The 26,294-nt window shown below is 45.2% G+C and overlaps 1 protein-coding gene across 1 annotated transcript; it reads right to left on the reverse strand.

Moving 5' to 3' along the window:
* Window positions 1-1,513: 1,513 nt before the first annotated feature.
* On the reverse strand, window positions 1,514-23,649 carry LOC125904544 (trafficking kinesin-binding protein 1-like). The gene is made up of 18 exons (XM_049602020.1): window positions 23,473-23,649; window positions 21,649-21,843; window positions 14,701-14,777; window positions 14,316-14,432; window positions 13,886-13,986; window positions 13,668-13,773; window positions 13,490-13,568; window positions 12,815-12,945; window positions 12,643-12,717; window positions 12,413-12,550; window positions 12,255-12,331; window positions 11,898-12,146; window positions 11,466-11,743; window positions 7,056-7,174; window positions 5,658-5,871; window positions 5,461-5,566; window positions 4,734-4,859; window positions 1,514-4,534 (listed from the first exon to the last, which is right to left on the reverse strand). The coding sequence occupies exons 3-18, from the start codon at window positions 14,749-14,751 to the stop codon at window positions 3,940-3,942; spliced, it is 2,562 nt and encodes an 853-aa protein (XP_049457977.1). The 5' UTR covers window positions 14,752-14,777; window positions 21,649-21,843; window positions 23,473-23,649; the 3' UTR covers window positions 1,514-3,939.
* Between the last annotated feature and the right edge of the window lie 2,645 nt (window positions 23,650-26,294).

Genomic DNA, 26,294 nt, shown 5'->3' on the forward strand with positions numbered 1-26,294 from the left:
TCAGCTTCCTTCCCGTCCTAGCGCCTTGTGGGGCGGGCACAGCTGACCATTCAGCCAATCGTGCTCATTGTTCAGAGACAAATGTCACCCATAGCTCACGCTAAGCAAAATGCGATTGGCTGGAAACATGTCACATGGTAACAGATGCCTTCAGGGCTCACAAAAAAACTCTGGCATACTGATTACAACCACACGTTCATGAAATGGTCAAATTATCGTACATTTGGCCTTTTTGGGGATTGCTGATTGTACAGAGGGCCAAATTATCGTACAAATAAGATAATTATCATACAGCTGGGAACGCTGCTCAGTACTAACCTGGAAATGCACGGGAATCCCGGTGAATCGCCATTGGACCAATCAGATCAGTCTATCTGATAGAGGCGGGCTCTGGGCAGGTGTAACATGATGAGGACAGCGATGCGCTGTAGGAGTCGAAAAGTAAACAGCCAAGATGGCAGCTGCTGAATTCAATTTAGCTTTGGAAGAAACGCTAAGCCAACTACACTTATCTTTTTCCTCAGAGAGGAACAGAAGACTGCCCTAGAAGCCTTCGTTTCCAGGAAGGAAGTTTTTGCCGTTTTGCCGACGGGATACGGCAAAAGCATAATATATCAGCTAGCCCCACTGGTCGGCAAACAAATGGGGCTTAGTGCAATGAATACGTCACCTCGTTTTTTGCTCTGATTGGCCATCGTGCTGTCCAATTGCATGCAGGGGCATTTAATATTCCCTGGGTAGGAAGGGTGTATCGTGAGGGTCAGACTGAACATCTGTACATGGTTTCATGGCTGTTTAAATACGAGATATTTAAGTCTGGACCAAGGTCAGATTCCTTGAACTTCACTGCCAGCGTGGTTACATGTTACTGACAGTAGTCACTTGTATATATAATACAGTTAAAGAGCAGCCAGTTAAATTAATATCAGCTTTAATGAACAGATATTATGGGTGGAGCTGATGGTGCTGTGCAGCTCCATCAGACGTCCTGTGAGTGATACCTGTGCTCAGAGGAGCATCCTACTTGCACCTGAGGGTGGACGTCCTCTCACCTCAGGAGGCAGATGATTTGATCTTGTGATAAGAAGATTACCATAATGTTATGCTGAGAGGACAAATGTCCACACAGAGACACGTCAGTGACATATGAAGCAGCTACATCTCATCTCTTCTCATTCCCCGGCTGCCAGAGTGGTATTTTTGGATGACTGCTCACCTCCCGTTCACCCTGTGGCTAACAGAGGTTTAATAATCTGCCCTCATCACATCCCTCATAACACAAATGCTACAGATGGTGGATGGCTAATGGATTGTGACTGCGCCAATGTGGACAGACGGACAAACGCAAACACACATCACATAGTGACTATTTTCTGGGCTGAGTTATGGGTGAGCACCATCTGCTGGAGGAGGGGGAATAATGACTTCCTGTCTGGGACTTCTTCGTGTCCTGAATGAGTCATGATTTCATGTACAGAGGGGAAAATCACACCATCAAGTTATTGTTTGAGTACTGAATTTTTATTTGGAAAAACACCCTCATTACATGCTCACCCTGATACTTACAGTGATGTGTGGTTCTTGGTTATGCAACACATAACGATCCCTTTATGAGTGTCATTACTGAGCATTTAGTGACAGTGAACAGTATATACAGTGTGCACATGTGAGACAGCATGATCTTTATGAAGATTCACATGATTTTTTTCAAATAAATAAAAGTGCAACAGCTGTGACAGCTCTTTCATACTCTCGAACACACAAAGAACATTATTACCATTCTAAATTAAATAAAATATCAGATGGTGGAGGCACTGTGTTGCTTCATTTCTCTGAAAGCTTCCAACTGTGACAGCTGAGTAGCCACTTCCCTCATCGCTCTCTCTCTCTCCGTAGCTTCATCGTATCGATCCGCCTCGTTCTGTGGAAGCACCATCAACTTCCCTGTCTAATGGCCAATTAGGAAACTGAACCAAAGTGTCTTTAATACTGTTGTGAAATCTATTTAATGATTTATAAAAAAAACAAAAACCCATAAAACAAAAAGCGACTTATCAGATTCACATCCAGTCACTTCAGACGAGACAAAGGTCAGGGGTCACACTGACGGGACAGAGTTAGGGTAAAGCGGGATTTATACTTCTGCGTCAAATCAGTGTCGTTGATGTGTAGCCTGACGTGCACCTCCCCAGAAATGTAACTGCACAGTGTCACAGTGACGCAGACCTCCTGTCTGTCTCTGTAAGCTGAAACCATTTCCCTCAGTGGAAACAAAGCTTTGATTTACTTTAATTTCACAGATAAGAAACAATAAATTGTGAAGACAATAAAGCCTCCACTAAAATAGCATTTTAAGTCTTGTGTGTGATTTATCCTGGCTTCATATGAGCAGAGGAAATCTCTGCTAGCTGCTAGGCTAATTTATACAATGTAAAATGCCATAGGCTTGTGCTAATAACGTTAGCATGTTGTATTTGTGGGGAAACGTTTTTAGTAGTAAAAGTAGTTTTGTCGGTAAATCTTGTGAGTTGTAATGGAGCCAAATTTTGTAACGTTACCTTTGTTAAATGTTGTCCCTGGCTTCATATGTGAAGAGGAAAAAGTCTGTTAGCTGCTAGGCTAATTTTGTCCAGATAAAGACAAGTGTTTGTCTGTGAATGCTGCGAGTAATAGTGAAGCTGAGTTGTGTTTGAAACTGTCTCTATTAAGCCATGTTTAATGTGTGTTTAATGTGTGTTTTTAATCATGAAACTTTACAGCACTTCATAGAAACCCCATCTCCGACTAGTGATTTGGTAGCCTGGTTCCAGACCATAGACCCCGCCCACTCAACTGAGTAGGCTTGCATCTCTGGTCTGGCATACTGCAATGAATTTGCAATTTATCTCGTCCAAAAGACTGGTGAGGATAGCAACAATGGCAACCGCTACAGATCCTACAGACCACATTAACGATGCTATCGAGGTATTTCGCCACACGGAGACATTTTAAACAGGCTATACTCGCTTGTTTTCGGCACCCCCGAGGCATGGATACTAATGACGTCAGATTCTGGGTTGCTCTCTACTGATTGGTTAGGGAAAAATCAAATTCCTTCCCCCTTGTAAATCGCCTTCAATGGAGGCGATGTCAGACTGAAGGTTCTGGGAGCTTCGGTCTGACACTCAGGCTAGTGATTTGGAGTGACACAGACGCACAAGTATAATGCTCAACATGGTGTAGGCCTCATGCGTAGAGCTGACGCAGAAGTATAAATCTGTCTTAAGCATGACATGTTTTTATTTATTTGGTCAAAGGTTTTGAATGATCTATAAAAAGTGGATCTTAATCCAATGAGAGAGAAGAAGAAAGGCATGGTTTAGTGCTACAGAGACTACAAAGATGGCAGATTTAAGATTTGAGTGCACCAGTGTGTCTTGATGTGTGTGGGATTCTGTGGATGTGTTTCAGTAAAGGCAAGAGTGGGAGTACTACATCTAGCCAGCAGAGTCAGTCTCCAAAGCAGGGATGTGAGTGGACAGCAGAGGGAGAGATCTCAGTAATTATATTAATATTCTGCTTTCAATGGGTCAGTTCACCCAATTACATAAAATTTAATTATAGGAAATTGGTTGTACGAGCTCAGATTGTTCGATACAGACAAGTCTGAGACATTTCAGATGTCTCATAATATGGGCACATAAACCAAGACTATCTGCATGGGTGCACATCAGAATCATTTGCAGTAATTTGGGTAAAACAACCCTAATTTTGCTTTGAATTACAGCACGAGTGGACAGTGTCTGTGTGGAAGCACAGCAGTGGTTAGAAACTGTCAGCAGTGCCATGTTGTCATCGTACAGTATGAACAGTGTCAGGCTCCAGGTGACTGCTCAACAGTCAGTCCTCGGCCCTGCCTGGCTCCTACGTGGCTACCTTAACGGCCAGCAGCAGTCCAGACTACTCCTGGGGCCCCGGGGCTTTCATGGCCATGCTGGCCCCCACCATGGCTGGATAACTCCGGTTCCTCCTCATTCCATCAGGCCCAAAAGGGGAGCCGGATCTGCGCAGCCCACCCAGAGGCCCCAGGATGGGGCCGGGACTCATTGCTCTGCCACCTGGAGCTCCAGCCACACCCAGCCGCTTCACCTTGTCCAGCAGGTTGAGGTTGTGGACGGTCACGCTAACGTCAGTCTGGCTCTCACAGTCCCTCCCTTTCTGCCTGCCTCTCATCCTCCCCGTCACCTCTTTCAGAATGGAGCGCGCCGGCTTGGAGGCCAGGAAGTTGTCGTAGGAGGGGCTCTTGAAGTCGAAGCCGGCGGACGTTGGCACAGCTGAAGCTCCCTGTCCTGTGGGTGAGTTGGGAGGGGTGGAGGGGCGCAGAGGGTCGGGGTTGGGCGCTCGGTTTGGAGCGATGGAGGTGCTGAATAAGACTCCTCCGATGCCCTGACTGTACTCCAGGCCCTGACTCTGGTGATACATCGCTGCTGAGATCCCTCTCTCCTGGAGGAGGCGCACTAACCCCAGGGAGGTGCTGGTGGTGCGTGTTGCATCTCTGCACAAACATGGGAAACAAGAGAGTCAGACTGACTGGTAACAAGTGATGTTGATCCAAGCAGCACAGTCTGCTTCCTACTTCCTGTCAGCGCTGTTGTGCTGCTAACTCATTTACAAAGAAACAGTAGCATGAAGGAGACATATCTGTAGACAACAGCTGAGAGTGAGGTAATTTTCTGGTGTATGTGAAACCGTGCCTGAGGTTGGTCGAGGATTCGGACGGCCTGAGGCTGAGCCTGCGCGGCGTGCAGGGTGTGGCAGCAGGCGTGCCCAACAGACTGCTGGTCATCACGCAGGCGGACGATGCTGGGACTGGGTTCAGACTGAAGAGAGAAGGAAAACAAAACCACAAAGAGAATTAGGAAAACTGAAAAGATGATACTTAAATTGCACAATCGCAACATCTCATCATATCAAACTGTGTTTGTTGTGCACGACGGACGATGTTTCATCGAACCTTAGGAACCTGCATGAATTATTTAGCACTTTCCTACTGTCTAGAAGACGACTGACTGAATGTTGTTGGACTGGATCCCACCTCAGCGCCTGCTGTTTGGATCTTATCTGTCCTGTGGGTTTTAGTCAAATTCAGACTGAGTGCACATTGAGCACTCTGTAGGAACATTAGCACATTAAGCTGCATTAAATGTTTCATACAAAACTCATTTTCTTTGTTTTTTAAAAGCATGCATAATTCAAAACAGAGTGCATCTTTAGAAGGCAAACACAAGACACTTCTCATGGAAACACATTATTTCATTAGATTTTGCAGTAATGTTTGAACACGGAGGCTTTTAGCAGAAAAACAAAATTTTGCTGTGGTTGAAGCCGAATGAATTCTCTCAGATCAGAGAGAGACTTCACGGGAAAAGTTGACTTTGAACATACATTTTCCAGCAGCTCCAGACAACATCTGTTGCTTACCTTGGTGTGACCCGCGTCAGCTCGTCAGTCGGGTGGAGGATCCGACATGTGGTGAAGGTGTAGGTAGAGCTGGTGTGGGCCATGCATTTACCTGGGTAGTACGCAGCTGCAGGTCGCAGAAAACATTTTTAAACACGTGATACACCTCAACAGTCTACATGCAGTGCAGAGTATGTATGACTGTGCTGTGTCCTCACCCAGGACGTCAGTGTTGCTGAGATGAGGCGACGCAGATGGAGAGGGTGGAGATGGTGGAGCGAGGCTGGGTGGAGGCTGCCCGAGGTTGGCGTCACTCGTGCTGGAGGTGGAGGGCACGGCGGGTGAGGCAGAGGCAGAGGCCGAGGAGGTGGGCAGATTCTGGAAGTATTGCTCCCCTGGTTCATCCTCCTCGAAGCCGCCCCACGGATACACCTGCACACGACACAGTGCAGCACAGACAGCAGAGACGGAGCACTGAGTGTTACTGCTATGACTTGTAATAATATTATCAGCTATCATGAGGAGGGTACGGAGTATTTGCAAGTAATAAGTCAAGTCATACCATATAAACTCAGAGATATATCGAAATAAAGATGAATTACACCAAACCTATCTGAGCCTATCTCCTCAGCTCTTCTGTCAGTGTGCATTTTATTCATCGTTTCGTCCCACTGAACTAACTGAGGAGAAAAACAGCAGCAGAGTTAAACAGATGGACGGCACATATGTGGGACTGGATTCCCTCTGTAGTAAAAGACGACGATGAATCCCAATTTTATTTGTGCAGTGATAAAGCTGTATAATTATAGTGTAACTGATCGCATGCTGTCAGGCAGTGGGAAAACATTATGTCTGCAGTAATCTGTAGACGTTCACTGAGCATAAATACAATAAAAGGCAGTGAATAAAATTTGATTACACAAAAAACAACAGTCAACAGAGCAAAACAGGGCATTAAATTAGTGAGTGACTTCATGTTGCGCACACCGAGTCTGAAACCTTCGTCCGTCACAGCCTTTAGAGACGTTTGACCAAGAATCAGAGGAGGAAATGTGGCGGTGGGACACAGCTGAGGCAAGACAGAGGAACAGGGTGCACAGAATCATTTCATAACTCAGACAGCTACTGTCAACAGGTCAGATAGTGATATTCAGGTAGATGATGCTGAAGAGGAGGAGGAGGAGGAGGAGGACAGCTCCGCCCCTTCATGCAGCTGTGGTGTCAAATGAAAGACAGGGAGGGAGTGATGATGGTCAGATAGGGAACTCCAGTGGAGAGAGGCAGAGGAGGAAATGTGTCTTTTAATTTTGTCACGTATTGTGAATTTTCACAACTAATAGAAGAATAAAACTCATCCGAATCAGTGTGAAAGGTTTGTGTGCGTAACAGACTAAAAAATGTAACTGAAAAAACAGACTCAGTGTGCAGAGGCCTCTGGACTGTGACATGCACTGATATATTCTGCTGCATCTATGACACTGACACTATTTTCTCTGAGTAGATGCTGCATGTTAGGCTGGTCAGAGGGTGTGTTAAAATTTCTCTAACACACACAAATGATCTCACACACACACACACACACACTCACACACACTCACACACGCTCACACACAGACCTGCTCCAGCTCCAGTTCCAGGGGTCTGTAGCCTTTGGGCACGACTCCCGGCCTGGCGTCCAGGATCACCCCGAGGTGAGGCTGCGCTAACTGCTGCCAGTGGTGCAGGGTGGCAGAGCCTGGGGGAGACACATGGATATGACTGCAGTTCACTCAATATCTTTACACACACAAATAAACACTTGAATAAATAAATATGTAAGTGATTTACAACTTGTAACTGATTATATATTAACTTTCTTTTTATTCTAAAGACTTTTAATCATCTGTTTTTGTTAGTTTTGTTTTGTTTGCTTTTTCTTTTTTAACATCTTTGTGTTTTATTGTCTCGTTGTTTTATGTTCAGTTGTTTGTGCTATGCTTCAAATTGTGTGTCGCTCCAGTTTTGCCACGTGAAGCACAGTGGGCTGCATGTTCGTATAAATGAAGCTGAGTTGATTATTTTACTGTCAGGCAGTTGATGCTTTTGATACGTAGCTTTCCTGAACAGGAACTTTAGCTGTCTGTGTCCTGTGGTTTGTGTTAGAAGGCTTCACAGACTTTACTCATGTTAAACTGAAAAATCACGTTAACCTCTGACTATAACACAAGTGGTGTTGTGATGTTGCTGCAGGACAAATTGACGGATGAAAGGATGTAGATATATTTTATCCAGCACTAGTGCATGGGCTGATACAAGCCTGCAGACTACATGTCCAAATCATGACAAATAACCATCTTAAATATGCATTAATGCTAATAACTACTTTTCTAAAAGCCATGTCTAATGAGCATATACATGAAACTGCCTCCACCAACCAGTCAAGTTGCAGCTGACAGTCACGTCTGTCCAGACTCACATGTCGCCATGACAGGTGCTTCAAATATGGAAGCTGCATGTTCTAAAACATGGATGCTTCACACACAGAAGATCTATACAATCAGCTCAGTTTCAAGATTAAAGTCACCAATTCAGTGTCTGACCAAATGTCTCCCCTTCTGTTCCTGAGATACGACGTTAAAACATGTCCAGGAAAGAACATTAAGGCTGAATCCAAACGTCCACTCTCTGGACCTGCAGACTGAGCCCTCGCTGACGTACGTAGTGTGGCGTATTTACTGTCATCATGTAAAGTGTGCGAGGGCAGAGACTGCAAGCTGAGACTGTTTAACTCGTTGCTATGGAAATGTTTAAGTATTGCTGCTGTCATATTCATATTCATGTCATATAAGTTGATGAGCAGTGCTGAACTCATCTGTTCCTGCAGATAACAAGATATAAATCACATGTAGAGCCTTATTTTGTGACTGAATAGAAATGTATTAACACATGTCTATATAACAGCTACACATGATTAAAACAGAGATGTGTGTAAATCAGGACTATGACTCAATAAACTGTGTCCTACTGACATTAGAAACCTTCTTTTGTTGTTAGTATAATTCTTCAGCCCATCACATCTTATCAGTCTGACAGGCTGCAATAACAAAACACATTTTCAGTCCCTGTACAGCCTGGACTCACATATCTCTGCATCATGATGAGGTTGAATATTATTTGTGGCCTTCACAGTTAAAGTAACATTTTAATAGACCTAACTATCAATAACTATTTTACACATTCACAAGTTTTTTTTTTTCAGCATTGGAAACCCACAACGTCATGTCCGTATTTCAATGAATTGTGGGTTATTAAATCAGTGAAGTCTGCAGCCCAAGCAGACTCTCTGGAAGTCTGCAGAAAGTCTTGAGGCCCCTGTGGACTGGGTGAACTGTGGATTTGGACAGCACTCAGCACTCTCAGACTTCCTGGGAACACGTCCACAAAGTCCAGGAGTCTGCAAATGCGGTAAAGTTCGGACATTTAGATTCAGCCGGGATTCAGAACCCCTTTGAGGGCGGCAGTAGCTCAGTCCATAGGGACTTTTCTTGGGATCCAGAGGGTTGCTGGCTCAAGTCCCAGCACGGACTGAGCATGGAGCTTAGACTGGTAGCTGGAGAGGGAACTGAACTGCCCGGGGTGCCTGTCCATGGGTCTGACCTCCCTCCATTTAATGCATGTATAGGTCCTGTGTGTGTGTGTGTGTGTGTGTGTGTGTGTGTGTGTGTGTGTATGACAACAGAGTGAAATTGAAATCCCGTTCTGGGGTTAATAAAGTGTATCTCCTTCTTCACTTTATCATTTTGTCCTGTTTGACATTTCTGTGGTGTTTTGTCATAATCAGCGTATGAATCCTACATGACCCTACATTCCCTCTGGCTGGCCCACCAGTTTTCAGTCAGTTTGGAAGAGAGGGGGTTAATTTAGCTAGGTTCTTAGGTTCTTGGGTTTTTGAGTTGGTCACAGTGATTTTTTTACCTTTCAATAAAAAAACATGTTTCTTTGCAGCTCCTGCCTTGTTGAACTGTGTTTGGTCTCTTTGGCTCGAGCTAATTTAGAGGATTCTAACAGACCAAAAACATGTTCTGTGAGGTCACAGTGACCTTTGACCACCAAAATGTAATCGCTTCATCAATGAGTTCAGGTGGAAGACTGTGCCAAATCTCGCGAAATTTCCTGTTGCGTTAAGGAGAACGGGACAGACAGATGGACAAATGGAAAACCAAACAACATGACAGGGCTGTCACCAGGGTGGAGGCGTAAAAACAGATGAGGATGGATGTTAGGTTACACTATGTTAGGCCTCAGATCAGAGCAACAAACCAAGATAAACACAGAGACACTAAAAGGACAGAGAAGATGAAAATGAAATGGAAGAGCAGCAAGTATGAGACAAGGTTTTATTAGTCAGCCACATTAATTTGAACCAGAGTGAGCAAACACAAATCATAAAAACAGGAAGTCAGAAATAATGAAGACACAAATAAAGACAGAAAAATACTACATATATGAGGAAGTGTGAACAGAAATAAATAGATGTAAACAGAAGCAGAGGCAGGGTTTCTGTAAAGCATGGGGATGTTCTCTGCAGACTGTGCTTTTAAATGAAGTTTGAGTTATCATCAGCAGAGGGCAGCACAGGCCCAGCAGCCACCTTTAAAGTCAAATCAACACTGAGCCACAAGAAAACACTTGTGTGTTACACTTCTGGCCAATCAGTGATGTCACATCATCAGCTGTGACATCATTGGCACATGATTCAGAAGCATAGATCAAACACCACCCCCTCCCTCACCTCTGTTAAATCACAGGTGTGTAAAGCCTCGGTTCAGTCCACTATGCTTTGTTTCTGTCTCCACAGTGAAAGTTGTGGATGGTCCCAACAGAAGCGTTCCTTAGCGTCCCCATGTTTGGTCCCCCCTCTGTTGGGGTACCTAGCACACAGATCTGGTACTAAAAGGTGGAGCTGTGAACACTGCAGTCTGATTGGTCAGTAGAGGACGCTCACTCTGGTTTTATGTAACCTCTGTTCATACATCAGTAAACTACAACTATAAAATGAAAGAGAAAAAAATCACTTCATTCACTGGGCCGACTGCCGGCAACTTTTAAGGTGGAACGTTAACTTGTAATGTTACTCAATGCATGAGTTGATGACGTGAATCCATCAGCACACCTTAAATTTCACTGGGACAACTTTGACCATCACTTTAGTTTTTATATGACACACACTTTTAGTAATGACTTTAAAAATATAGATTCATTTGGAGCGGATTATGTGAAGGTCATATATTCTAATCCTCACTTCCTGTGGGCTACAGCAACACTAAACCCCTGAGCTTGCCTGAGAAGGACTAAATGCACAAAGCTGCTATTTTGAAATATCCCATGGAGAGAGACTCTCACTGCAGCCTGTTCTATTTTGTTGTGAAAATGTGGGCGTGCAGCCTCGTTCTGTGGACGATAAACCAGGTGCAGACTTCCATCTGTGTCACCGCTGATGAGGAAATACAGCGAGTGCTGGACGGAGCAGTGAGTGACAACAACCCCGCCCACATTTAAGAGGACTGTCTGAACACACCGAGGGTCTAGGTACCATGTCTGAAGGCTTACTGCTGGCTCCACTACAGACAGTGTCTGGTGTGTCTACAGCCATCCTCTGGGCTGCGTGTCTTTGTAGTAGCTGTGTGGAGATGTGAAGCAGCCTGACTTGTGATGATGCATCAGAGACCAGAAAGAGTTAAACAGCATCAGTGACAGAGGTCTGTCTTTCCTCTCTCTCGCTCCCTTCATCTTCCTGCTTCCAGCTCGGTCTCTGGCCCACCTCCTCCCCCTCTCCCTCTCTATCCCAGCTCCTGTCTTCCTCACCCATCCCCAGCCTCTCTCTCTCTCCCCCTCCAGCGTCCGCCCGTGCCAGCTCTCCTGCCACCTCTCCCCCTCCGCCCCCCAGCCCCACTTGCTCCCTTTCTTTGTCCCGACCCCTCTGTGGCAGTCCCCTTCCCGCTTCCTCCCTGCCTTGCAGCTCATCTCGCTCTCCATTTCGCCCTCACCTTCGAGCGGTTTGACGATCTGGAGTTTGTCGGGGAGGTAGGGTCCTCGGGAGGCCCAGAGGTGGAGGTTCCCGAGGGACATGATGCTCTCTGAGGGGGTCAGCGCACTCTCCTGGCTCAGGGCGTCATGTAGACCTCCGTGTCCTCCTCGTCTCCGCTCCCTCTCCTCTTCGAAGAAGCGCCTCTCACTCAGGTTGTTTTGTCGACGCAGAGACAGGCGGCGCAGGGCGAGCCGCAGGTCCTCAGCTCCACTGGTCTTCTTCTCTCGGCCCTCAGCACTGAGAGAGGAGACAGAGACCAGTTTGTTAAAGTACATGTTCTGTAAACTGTACAAATCGAGGAGGTTCTTCTTCTGTGTATCATGCTGATGTCTAAAACTGTCCTGAGTAACTGTGTAACTGAAGAGCAGCTGAGTTAATGATTCTTCCTCACCTGTCCTGACTGGCTGCCGTCTCCATCAGGATGCTCTGCGTCCGGTTGTCAAGGGCAACACCGTCTCCACTGATGTCACCTCCATACACACTGGAGTGAGGCGTGGAGAGGCCGCTGGACTGGGGTGACGTACGAGCTGACAGAGACTGGTTTGAGCCCGGGATGTTGGCGCTGGTTGGAGTCAGAGAGCGCTGACGGACCGTCTGGTTGACGTTTTTGACCGTTTCAAACACGCGCTTCCGATGGATCCTGCAACCAGACACAAAGGAATCACTCTGCAGTGTTTGCACTTTTGATTCTGTAATGTGCCATCTTAGTTTAGAGTGTGAGCGTGTTTGACTCTCAGTGTGTACGTACTTCTGCTCCTCACACTCTGGGTCATCCAGACTCAACTCCTTCCTCATCGTTCCCTCAATCTCAGCTGCCAGAGAATCCTGCAGCACAAACACCCCTCATGAAGGAATGCAAGATGATCACGTACACACCTACAGACGCACACACACACACTCCCTCACCATAGGGTACAGCCCCAGAGGATGGAAGCGTCGAGGGGTTCCTGCAGGGTAGTTTCTGTTCCTCAGGTTCTTCAGCTCCTCCTGGGCTTCGTGCAGCATCTCTATGCACTCCAGATACTTCTCCTCCAACTCCTGGAGCTGCTCGTTGTGACATTAAAATGATTTTTGTAACTGAGCTCAGACTGACTGGTATCAGCTTGGCAGGTAAGAAGGTGTGGTGTGGACGTTACCTCTGCTGTGAGCTGCCTCTGAGCATCTTTAGCTGCCACCAGGTGTTGAGACAGCTCCTCATTCTCCACCGCAAACTTTAAAATACACACATGCAGGTTTGAATTAGCAAAATGAAAACACAGCATATTCACAGTCACCTCTGAGTTCACACGGCTTCATGAGTCTGTTCACCGATTTGGCTTTCTTCTGCAGGTCTACGATCTGAGAGAGGAGGTGTGTGATCTCTTCCTGCTGGCGTGCTGCATCCTCGGTCTTACGAGCCAGTTCCTCCGCTATGGTGGAGATTTGGAGACTGGACAACCCTGATGAGATGGAAAGGAAAAGTTTAATTTAGCCTGAGAGAGGGAGAGATGAGAGATGTGAGAGGAGAAGAAGAGCAAACGGGAGAATCATCATCATTTTCATGGGCAAAATTTCAAAACGTTTTCATGACTTTTTTGGACCCCTAATACATTTTTTTCCCCTTGTGCCACCTTCCCGATGTTTTTCTAACATATCAGATTCAAACTCTATTCAAACATAATATCAGGTGGCTGGCATGAAGGGAGAGACGTGACGTGGTGCGGTGATGAAGAAACGCACGTGATGGTACAGAAAACGTCACAAATCAACACGTTAAAGCTGCATTACGTCGACAACTACAGTGAAAGAAAATGTAGTTATGAATATTTCATTTCTGCCAAGAGATGCCTCTAAATCCTGCACACTGGCCCTTTAAGTTTAGGCACACACACACACACACACACACACACATACACACACACACACACACACACACACACACACACACACATACAGTCAAACACAGGTGAATTAACACAGATGTATATGCGAGATGAAACTTACTGAGCTCATTGACACAGTCATTGACGAGCTGCTGCTCCTTTTCCTCGTAAGTTTCAGTCTCTGACTTCAGATGGTGTGCCTGTGTACACATACACATCACATATTCATAAATATACACCCTATAATCCCAGACTCTTTGTTTCTTACACTGTGTCAGTGTGTGTGTGGAAACAGATACCTCTGAGCGCAGAGACAGGTTCTCCTCTTCCAGCTCTTTGAGTTTCCTCTGCAGCGTGTCACTCACAAAGCCTCCTGAAGCAGCTCCCACTTTGCTCTTCTTTTCCCTTCAGACAGATAAATACAGAAGATTAATGTTTGCCTTTACTTCTCCAAAATGTGTAAGCTATTAAATGAGTATCTACAGGTGGTTTGAAGTAAGAAAGAAAGGATGCTAACGTTGGGGAGCTGCTGGACTCGTCTTCGCTCTCCTCGGCTGCGTTGGTGTAAAACTGCAGCAGCTCGTCCTTCAGGTTCAGCTCATGGTGCAGCTGCGCCACCTGGAGGACGACAGACAGTGTTTGACACTCGTGTACGTCTCTGTTTGACTGTGTGCATGTGGTGTGGATGGTTCTAATCTGACTCCACTGTGAAATCTGGTTTATTTTAGAACGTTAACAGAAACAACTCCAACTTTCTCAGACTGAGAAATGAATCTGTTGAGACTGCCCCTTGGCTCGTACAAAATTTGTCTCTAAATGTAACACTTGAGCTTTTTCATCCCTACAGCACTCTGTAGGACTTCACCTTGAATATCAGTGTCAGCTATATGAATGTAATGTGAGGTGGAGTCTGATTTGGGACAGTGTGAATGTGTGTGTGAGCAGACCTCCTCTGTGATCTGTCCCACTCTCTCCTCCAGGTAGTCATTCTGCTCCGTCAGAGTTCGGTTCTTCTTCAAGAGCGACTGGCCAATCCTCGCAGCTAACTCCAGATCTCTCTCTTTCTGTTGGTCAGAGGACAGAGATGGTTAGGTGTAGCATCGATACCCAAAAATCCCAAAACATTTATGATTGTTGGTGTCCTGTGGGGGCGGAGGTTCAGTCGCTGTTGGATATTTTCCACACCTAATCACATCACAGACATATTTCATTTGTGCAAACCTACAGTGCAGCTCCTCTCCTGCAGCCTCACTGTGTGATTTAGACTGGTTAAAAATCTTTCTTACTGCAGCTTTGAATTACTGGTGAACAGACACAAAGAGAGCGCCTCACCTCCTCCAGCAGACGTGTGACAGCATCGATGTCATTGTAGGTCTTCGTCATCTGGCCCACTCTGTCTGCACATAGCACTGTGGGAGTATAAAGGACACAAACAGAGTGAGAGGAAGGAGGCGAGGAGGCGCAGAGATACAATCAGCTTAACAAAAACTAGAATCAGTCACCAATTCAGTGTCTGACCAAATGTCTCCCCTCCTGTTCCTGAGATATGACGTTAAAACATGACGATGTCACGGTGAAGGTGACCTTTGACCTTTTGGATATAAAATGTCATCACTTCATTATTTTGTCCTGTTAGACATTTGTGTGAAGTTTTGTCATAATTAGCGTATGAATTCTGGAGTTATGGCCAAAAACATTTTGTTTTTAACAATATTTTTAAGTTTTTTTGCCTTTAATCAACAGGACATTTGCTGGTGTGAAGGGGGACAGAGAGAGGGGACGACATGCAGCAAAGGGCCGTAGGTTGGAAACAAGAACAAAGCTGCTGCAACAAGGACAAAGCCTTTGTACACGGGGCGCCTGCTCTACCAGGTGAGCTAATGGGCGCCCGCCAAAAACATATGTTGTGAGGTCAAACTGACCTTTGACCTTTGACCACAAAACTGTAATCAGTTTATTCTTCAGTCCAAGTGGACGTTTGTGTCTAATTTGAAGCGATTGCCTCACTGAATTCTTTAGATATCACACTCACAAGAATGACACAAAGTGTGACAGATTTAGTGTGACACTTCATTATTTCTTGTTGTTAAACTATATTTTGTCCATTTTATTTATCATTTAAAGTTTTTGTTGAGTGTTTGTGAATTTTATCTCTGAGTTGTTTTTATTTAGTGTTATTTTTAATGTTTCCTGTGGAGATGAACTTGCTGCAAATCACCTCTTCTGTACCTCCTGGGTTTCCGTAGCTCCTCTCACAGTGCTGTTTTGCTCTACTCTGTAAATTGAGCGGTTTATGTTTTAATCTTTGGTGCATACTATTTGCACTGCTTTTATTGTCATGTCAGCAGCTGCTCTGTTTTGTTGTGACCTCTATTATGAGTGTTGTAGACTTTTGTTCCATTAACGTTTGCGGCCATTTGTGGCACAGCGAGGCGCCTTGAGTCACGTGATCAGCACAGCGCTGCAGTTTTAACATCCAATTTCTGGTGGTGCAGAAATAGGTGATTAATGTGTCCTACTGTCGTCCGCAGGAGTGAATAAATGCTGGAAAACAATGTCTTCGAGTCGTCATTTGTGTATGATCTGTCCACACACGCTATACAAGGTCACAGTGACCTCTCATCCATGACCAACAAAATCAGTTAGTTCATTGTTGAGTCCAAGTGGATGTTTGTGCCAAATTTTAAGAAGTTCTCTTGCACTGTTCTTGAGATATCATCTTCACAAGGACGGGTGAGATATAAGTATGTATGTACAGACAACCTGAAAACATTACGCCTGCAGCTGAGGCTGTCACCGGCACGGAGGTGTAACAAATATCTTTTCTTCACTTGTGTGAAGCATGAACATGTAGAAGGGCATGCACACACACACACAGCCACATTATACAACACAGAGGGTTTGAAAGTCCTCTCAGAGGTCGTGGACGGGTCATGTTTAGGATGTCACACGTCCATCACATTGACATGTTAGTGTGTGACAGAGCAGACGAGCTGTTTCCATGTTTGTTGGCTCTGTTGCCCCGAGCTGAACGAGCCCATCGACCTCAGAGCTCTGATCGATAACACGCTGTCACAAAGTTATTCAATACGTTCTGTCAAACCTCTGTCACGTTGTTAGTAACAAAACCAGCGCAAAATAATGTAATAGTTGTTGTATCAAAGCACCTGAGTTCCTCCTGTCCAACAACACTCTGATCGCACGGCACATGAGTGGACTGTGGGAGTTCATGTGTGCATGTGTGTGTGCTCGAGAGCTGATATGTCAAAACAGAGTGAATTCAAAGTCAGCAGGCTGCAGGAAAATTCTCCTTAATGAGAAGAACAAAGACAGAGACGAGCTCCAGTGGAGGTTAGACACAGAAAACTGGTACAAAATGCTGTTTGTTGTTGCTGTATATGTGAAATAACATGACGTCTGTTGTAGGGTGTTCAAAGTGTAACAGGTAAACATTGAGCTGTGCACAAACATCAGATCTTTGTACTGGAAATAATAAAAAATGATAAGAATCACATTGAACATGTCTGCACTTCACCTTTCTTGTCCTCCTTATAGAACCAGTCATCCAGCTCACATTCATCCCTCGCTAATCCCTCCATCCTGCTCCTGCTGTCCATCTCCATCTCCTCCCTGACCTCCACGATACAGGAACAACAACGGCTCCAAACACTGGTCCATTCACTTCCCCTCTCCCACTCCTGCTGCTCAGCTCCCAGGCCCAGAGACTGATTTACCCTCCACCCACATGGACGCCCCTGCGAGAGCGAGGGAGGCGGAGAGATGAGAGAGAACGCGCTCTGCAGCCACTGAGCTGGAGGTATAACGGAAGTGAAAGTCATATTGTGATGGAGAGGATGCAGGATGGAGAGGAAGAGCCAATCAGAGATGGTGGGCTGCAGAACTCCCACACCTCTCTGCTGTTCACCTTCCTGTCACCCCCTCATCTCCTCTCTCTTCCACTCTGTGTGAGGACGCTCAACATCTCTCTGCCTCCAGCGACTGTTACCACAGCGACCCTCATCTGCAAACAAAGCCCCGACACGTGCAGAGACACACACGCTAACTCTTCAACATTGATCATGCTGCAGACACACACTGTGGGAACCAATAATCTGACCTTCTCGCAAACAAACAGCGTAATGTTTTAAGTTAAACTGTAAAGTTATTAATCACTCTGCTTTACAATGAAGACAGTTTTATATTAAAACAGGAAATGTTTCTAAATGTACAGAATCACCACATCCTGGTGCTGTGTTAAAGACACAAAAACAATCTATAAAAAGGTTCATCAAACAAAGTTTAATTTACTGACTCAACTGAGAGACCTGCAAAGAGCTCATAATAACATGTTAGACATTATGAATAAAGTGGACATATAAAAATACAAATATAATATGCTCAGGAGTTCAGTCCATGTTGTTGCATCCAAACTACAGAAACAGCCTGCTCAGCAAAACTATCACTAACTAAAATACCTTCAAATGAAACCAGTTTGTTTAAAGTTACAGAGATACATTAAAGGGTAACTTTGGTATTAAACCCTATTTTCACATTAGTGTGTTTAAGGGACTGTGCACATGCTGCGTTTCTGGCGCCCTCAAATTCATTGTTTTCAATGTAGATGCATGGCAGGCGCGCTCAAACACCACACACATGTGCCCGAGCACCTATTTTTCAGGGCACAATGGCTTCACTCTGAGATAAACAGAGTTCAACTTATGGAACACAGCAGTGCGCAACACGTCATGTGACGAGGAACAACCAATCACAGCCGGCCAGAGAAGAAGTTAATCATGTTAGTGCAGGGCTACAGAGCTGTACATCTGTCCCACAGACAATATCACACACTGGAAGAAGATATGTATCCTTCACCCATTGCACTCATGCTCACTCACTATTTCATGGCGTCACTGTCACTGCTCTCCATTGAGACATCAGCTCTTCAAGATTCAAGATTCAAGATTCAAGATTCAAGACCTTTATTTGTCCCCGAGGGGTAATTGATTCTGCCGCAGCAGCAATAAAAAACAACAGTAACAAACAACAATGACAACAACAAGGTTGACACACACGAGGCAACAGTCACATAAAATCAGTCGTAACTAAAGAAATAAAAACGCATACTTGAATAAATATGAACTAATGATGATGCTACCTGTGCTGTACAGAGTTAAGCAGTGAGATGGCAGAGGGTATGAAGGAGAATTTGTATCTGTTAGTTCTGGCTAATGGTTGTCTGAGACGGGAACCAGAGGGCAGGAATGTTAATTCTGAATGCAGGGGGTGAGTGCTGTCGGACATAATGGATTTTGCCTTCTTTGACAGCTGGTTATTGTACAGATCTGAAAGGGTTTTTGAGTGCCAGTGATTTTACTGCTGACTTTTGTTTTCTTGGTTAATGAGTTTTTCTGTTTCAGATTGAGAGATGCAAACCAGCAAATAAAAGAAAAGGTGACAACGGACTCAATAAAAGATCTATAAAACACTGTCATCAGAGATCTGTCGACCTGGAACTTTGCCAACTTCCTGAGACAAAACAGATGCTGCTGGCTTTTCTTGATCAGCATGTCGGTGTTTTCCTCAAAAGTCAGTTTATCGTCGATTATGATGCCCAGGTACTTGTACGAATTGACAATCTCCACAATTTCTCCATTTACAGTGGCGTTTACAGGGGCAGGGTGGTTGCGTCTGAAATCAATGCATATCCTTTGTTTTTGTGACATTCAGTTCCAAAAAGGTTTCGTTGCACCACTTTAAAAACTCATTTAAAGCGGGACCATGGGACATTTCAGTGTCATTTAACAGGCTCACAATAACTGTGTCATCTGCAAATTTAACCATGTGATGGTTGTCAAATTTACTACGGCAGTCGTTTGTGTACATGATATAAAGGAGAGGAGAGAGAACACAGCCTTGTGGTGATCCAGTTGATGTTTTTAACAGAGTGGATATGTGCTCATTTACCCTAACCCTCTGAGACCTGTCAGTGAGAAAGTCCGAGATCCAACCCACAATGTTACAGTCCAGCTTGAAATGTTCGGTGAGCTTTTCCACCAGCAGGTGGGGCTGTCAGCTGATCACATTTCGACACACCTTCTCTGTCAGCCTATCATCTTACTGCTGTCTTTTCTAAATATGATTCTTTTTCTGCCTTTAGTACACTCATGCTGCAGCTGTGCACAGCTCCTCCTCTTCCTCCCCATCACTGACCAGTTTTTGCAGATTCATCAGCATCATCATCATCAGTCTTTGCAGCCACCAGCACCACCCTGTCTGGACCCCATGGGGGGACTGATCAGGGCAGCTGCCCCTCCATTACAGGATCTCCCTGCAGTCTCCCAGCACCACAGATGCTCTGTCAGATCTTTATCATTACATATGATGTGTTAATCTGTACATCTGTACTTAGACTATTATCTTTACTTCAGTCACCTGTCTCTCCGGATTGAAATCAAACATGAGCACCACAGAAACCTCCTAAACTCTGACCCTACCTGATGTCACAGAGACATCACTGCAGATGAAGTAAAATCATCAGTGTAGAGTAAACACACAGAAAGGGAAAATATTCAGAGAACACAGACTGTAACTGTGTGCAGAGTGAAGCAGGGCACCATCTTGTGGAGGGAGATGTTTTAAACCAGGGAAAAGACAAACTGTAGACTGCAGGTAACACTGAGGAATCTCGTTTGATTAGAAATATACACCTCAGATATAAACACTGAAACTGTGGTGAAAGGTGGTGCGATGTCAGTATGATAACCAAACATCATGTCACTGCCTATCTGTTACTGAAACCACAGCGAGACTCCTTTTCTCTAGATGCAGCTGAGCAGCAGCCGAGCCGCCTGTGGTCCTGGTGTATCTGTGAAGTGCTCAGGGTAACGTCACCTACTGGAGACCCCACACAGCTGATTACTGTTCAATTTAAGGCAGCTGAAGAAGCTCACTTAAACATACGAGTGATGCCCTGGACATGAGGAACTTTTCCTTCCACTCCTCATCAACAACAGTCCCCTTACAAAAAAGTGTCCCACCATCTGCTGTTTCCACCGGTCCTGATCCAAAATTGTCGCTTCTAGTGGATTTAAAACTCCAGACGCTGAACAAAACCATGCAAAAACACTGGGTGCAGCAAAAAGTCATCATTAGACCAAGCAGTGCTAACAAAACATCAGCAAACAGCCATCCACCATTATTTTGTTTCCAGCGTTTGCTCATTGCACAAAGCATCAATAGGCACGCAAGATTACTTTTTCCAAACTCTCTGTTTTACACGTCCACACAGATAAAGGAAAACCAGAGTTCTGATAAATCCAAACCTTAAAAAATATCCATTTTAGGCACCTCAAACGAGAGGCCCAAACGTGGAGGAAAATATCCGTCTACCAAAATATCTGTATACTTATAGTCAGAGCCTGACAGCAGCCAGGAGAATGTTCCCATTATACCCTGTATACCCAATGACATCACCAGTTTGAGACTTCCTCCTCTGGTTTCTGGCTTTGACAGAGAGCAGCTCATGTTCACTAATATTGACTGAACTCTCCAAGGTCATGGAAATAACTTATTGGAACTCTTAATGCAGCTGGTGTTCCCCTTTAATCTGTGCAGGACCAATTTGATTTCCACAGCGATCATTAATGCATTCACAACAGATAAACAATAATAAACAAACAGCCTCTCAAAGCTGTAGCTATGAGAGCCGCCTGCAGACAGAGCTCCTCTCTGTGTTTGACTGAGCCAGAGCATCAGGCAGAGTGGTGCTTTGGCAGGAGGAGAGGAGAAATGGCCTTTATCATCAGACTTATTGATCGTCCTGAGGCAGCGAGCAGAATCATTGTCTGCTTTAAAAGAATTAAATACGAAAAAACAAAAGGGAGGTCTGACAATAACGACCCTGTGAGATTATTTAATACAGCTCAGGTCAAACTGAGTGTAACATGTAGTCTGAGACTCAGAGGAAGGAAACAGAGACTGAAAATGTGTTTCAGCTATAGCAGATTATCTTTCCAAGAACTCTTTGAAGGATTAAACTAGCGTGTACTCAGGTGGGTCAATCCTTCATATGTATTCTCACACCAGTCCCACAGATAAAATCCCACCAGTTTAATCTCCAGTTTCCTCCTCATCTCCTCCATTACTGCCTGAATTATAAACGATATGACTGAGAGGTTCCTGCACGCTTCACCAGGAGCATCAGCTGCACAGGAAACAGATATATATATATAATGTATAATATACTGTCAGTGCTGTTGGCTGCACTCTGGTCAGACTTACAGAAGTATTTGAGAGTCTCTTCGATCTGCTCGGTGGTCAGGTCGAGCCTGGCGTCCGGTGCGACGAGGGGAGTGTGCAGCCAGTCATCGTGGTCGTAGCCGTAGACGGTGTCAGCCCGCAGCCGGTACACCGGCAGCTGCTCCTCTAGAAGGCTGATGATCTCAAACTCGGGCAGGTCGGTGCTGTTGCACACATCTGAGCATCAGAGAGGACAGGGAGGAGTGTCAGTGTGCTGCTGCCCGCTGGGGCACTGAGGGATGTCAATGCTGTTGGGGTCACATGGTGCCTGATATACTGTCAGCAGGCTCAGTCACAGCCCACTCCTGATAAGACCACATTGTGTTGGCTTTATGAATGTTCTCTTCAATATGAATGAATGAATTTTTATTTTGTGTCATGCATAAATTCAGAGCGAGCCAGAATCAGAGTCCAGCAGACCTGCTGACAATAAGCTGTAGACTCCTTTCCCAATGTCAGGAGACGAGCTGTGAACAAAGCTGTGCAGCAGACGAGTGAGCCTTTCTGTTGTGTCATGTTCGACGTCACGGGCAGGTCATGAAACAGGTTAGTAAACAGTGGACAGCAGCATGGAGGCCAGGGAAAAGTTACTCAGTGGTGACTACTGATGATTGATTGATTGGTTTGAGCGCTGCGTTGGGTGGAGACGGACGGTATTTTGTGGTGGCGCATCTTTGTATCTTGGCGGCAGAAGAGGCTAAAATTAGCGGGTTCGATCGGAGATGGGGCCGATAAATATTTGCAACTACTGTAGAATCAGTTGTAGAGATGTACCGATACCACATTTTCCTTCCCGATACCAATTCCGATCCCTGAACCTTAGGTATCTGCCGATACCGAGTACTGATCTGATACCAGCGCGTAAAATAAAAATGGATGGGATATGAATTGTTGTATGTCTCAACTCCTAAAACTCTGTGTAAAATATTAAGAAATAAATACATAATAGTAGAATGAATGCCATAAAACTTTTTTAAATATTATTATGCAGTGTTGACACAGATCAAGACACAGGTTAAAGTGCAGCCACTGGTAAAAAGTCATTTTAAAGGCTACAGTAGAATGCTTTTTAAACTCCGCTCCGTTTCGGTTTCGTTTGCCTGTAGCGTGCGTATGCGTAATGACGTGAGGCATTACATGTATCGGATTGGTCATAGGCTGTACTCGCTGATACTGGATACTGCATTTTAGGCAGTATTGGAAGCATTTCCAATACTGGTATCTGTATCGGTACAACTCTAGTCATTTGACCTGGATGTGAATGCCACACGAAGCCTTTTCCATTACATATGAAGCTGGATGTTAGCGGGTGTTTGTGGGTTTTTGGGCAGTGGTGACCTTTGACAACAATTCTGAAAATTTCAATACCAGTATTTTCTACAGCGCCCTCTAGGGGACCAAGATCTAATGAATGTGTCAACCAACCCCGTTCTCCCCTATTAAACATTCAACCATATGTGATATCACTCACAGGGGGCATTTTTTCTTTTGATACCTTGAGTACAACTGAACTGGATTACAGTTTATAAAATGATGTGATTAAAGCAACATTACTTTGTAACACAGGAAATTAGAGAGAACAACAAAGAAATTCATTCAAACTAAATACTTTCTACATTTCGAGTTACCGGAGGGAAACCAAATGACATGTTGCTGAGATGTCGTGCACACTGTGTAGCTACATTTGGAGATGTTGATGCAATACACATTTCTGTTACACTTGTGTTAATGCTTTACAACCACTGGATGCTCCGTAACACAAACTGAAATCAGAGTCGACCCCCCCACACACGCACACACACGTACCTGTGATGGTCTCTGCGTCCCTGCAGTCAGGCGGCGCCAGGTGTGTGTCGAGCTGGCTGCACTCGCCCTCGCTCACATACTGCTCCTCGTTGGTGTGCCGCTGGTCGGGCTCAGGGTCCGGGTCCGGATCCAGGTCTGGGGCCAGGGGCAGGGAGGGGGCCGGGGAGGCCAGCTTGGCTCACCTCTCACTGGTGGAGAGAAACAGGGGCCATGGGCCTCTGGAGCTGGAGCTCCACTGGGTCAGCAGGTCCACCTGACGGACAGGACGCAGCAGGTACGGCAACCTGGAGGGGAGAGAGGAGGAGGAAGGGAGGGAGGAAGCAGAGACCTTTACAGAGCTGAACATATACAGTGGCATGCAAAGGTTTGGGCGCTCCTGGTCATAATCTCATTCACTGTGAGTAGTTAGAAGACGAACTGATCTCCAAAACACATGAAGTTAAAGATGAAACATGCTTTTCAACATTTTAAGCAAGATCACTGTTCTATTTTTGTTCTGTACATAAGTTTAGAGTGAAAAAGAGTCATCAAGTGTCCTCACCACTAAATTCAGCCTCAAGTTTGCAAAGGAACATCGAAACAAGTCCTGTGGACTGATGAAGTTAAGATAGAACTTTGAGGTATGTTTGGAGAACACACTGTTAAACACGGGGGTGGATGGATGATGCTTTGGGCTTGTGTTGCAGCCAGTGGCACGGGGAACATTTCACAGGTAGAGGGAAGAATGGATTCAGTTAAAGTCCAGACATCACAGCATCTGTAAAGATGGCGTCTACAACAGGACAATGATCCGTAACACACCTCCAAATCCACAATGGACGACCTCAAGAAGAGCCAGCTGAAGGTTAGGCCACGCCCCTCACAGTCCCCCGACCTAAACATCACTAAACATCTGTGGATAGAGCTCAAAGAGCAGAGCATGAAGACGGCCCAAGAAGAAATCCTCCAAACAGGAAGTGTAAGTCCTGACCATGCAGGGTGTCCAAACCTCTGCCTCAGGCCCTTTCCCTTTTTTGTTGTTTTGAAACTGAAACATTAAAATAAAAAAACTAATCTTGCTTAAACTTAAACTTCATGTCTTTTGGAGATCAGGTCATCTTCTACATGCTCATCTACAAAATGAAATTCTGACCAGAGGTGCCCAAACCTTTGCACACCTCTGTGCTCGTGCTGCTGTAGGTCCACACTGATCAATACACCTCTCTCTCTCTCTCTCTCTCCCTACAGAGTCTTTAACTTCAAGTGCTGATTCCGCACTGAGCCGCCTGCCAGCAGGCTGCAGAAATCAGAGCCTATCCACTGCAGACACACTCTTCATCTGTCGGGGAATGAGAGACGGCACACGGAGATTAAGAGCAACTCTTGATAGGAGCACGACATAATGAAAATGGACCACTTATTGATCCATGTGCGGGAAATGATTTTTTCATGTTCTCCTCTGATGAGAGTTCAGATCAGGTGATGTCAGGCTGTGAGGGCTTCTGTGTGTCGGGGACACTTCAGCAGTGAGAATACACACCAACATGGGGGCTGGAATCAAAGGAGAAAGTCTTCAACTCTGCAGCCCACACCCCGTGACCACCCCGTCACCCAGGACGCTCTCCTCACAGCACAGAGGGGGCCTTAAAGACGTGATCCTGAGTGTCCTCTCTGAGGTGGATCCAGCAGCGCTCACATGTAGCGACCTTGCAGCACTGCATTCTGCAGGACTCAGTGTGTGACTGCAGATGCACAGCCGACTACAGTCAGTGAACGCACCACAGATCTGGATCATGAAGCTCACCTGCCTGTCAGATCAAACAGCTGCTGATGTGGAGCAGAATATAAATAGAGACGGAGAGGAGGTGTGAGTGTGATGATGCACGAGTGTTTGTGTGTCCTCTCCAGCCAGAGGATGAATAGCTTGTTCTCTCTGAACGAGCATTAAACAAAAGACACCTGGTGATGGATGAGCATGTGACACACTGTCTCCATAACTGACAAGCACACAAACACATCACACACCATCAGACGCTCTGCTCTCTGTGCAGCAGCATCACAACCTTGGGACGTCTGACCTGCTGCTGCAGTGTGTCTGCTGTATCCACTCTCTGTTACACTGGTGTTAAACAGGACGTTTATTTTGTCCTCTTCAACAGAGCTGTTCCTGAATTATATAATCTGTGGATCAAAGATGATTTCTGCTCCAACCTGCCAACATGCACACACAGGTTTGGGATTAAAAGTCCCAAATCACTGTCCCCAACAAACCCTACCATCTCTGTCATCTTGTAAAAACTCCTCCTCCTCCTCCTCCTCCTCCTCCTCAGGTCTTCAATAAAAGGAGCAACTATTTAACATTATTTGCATCTCTGTGTGTTCTTCCACCTTTACCTTTCATTACATACACTGGTGAAAGCAGGAGCAAACAGCAGGGCAGCTGCTTGGTCAGATTCTCAGACGATACCGCAGTGCTGTGACTTCTCTGTGGATCAGGATCAGACCACAGGAATGCTCTTCTGGATTTTATTTCTTGATGTTATAATAATAGTTTCATGGACTTATCTAAAACTAAGGATTTGATTATTGATTTTTGACATAAGAAAGCGTTATTCACAGTGAAACTGTGGCATGTGTTACCTCATACAAACATTTAGGTATCTTTTTTGATATAAACACTGCAGATATTGTGAAGCGAAGGCAACAGAGAATTCACCTTCTCCATAAACTAGATTCCTTTTCCACCAGTTCCATCATCCTCTGCTGTTTCTACCATCATGTCTTTTATTAAGAACCTCCTGTGTTTTTCATTTATCCGCTGCTCTCACAGCCTCACACAGACA

Source organism: Epinephelus fuscoguttatus, linkage group LG17 (assembly GCF_011397635.1).
Source record: "Epinephelus fuscoguttatus linkage group LG17, E.fuscoguttatus.final_Chr_v1".
Lineage (NCBI taxonomy): Eukaryota > Metazoa > Chordata > Actinopteri > Perciformes > Serranidae > Epinephelus > Epinephelus fuscoguttatus.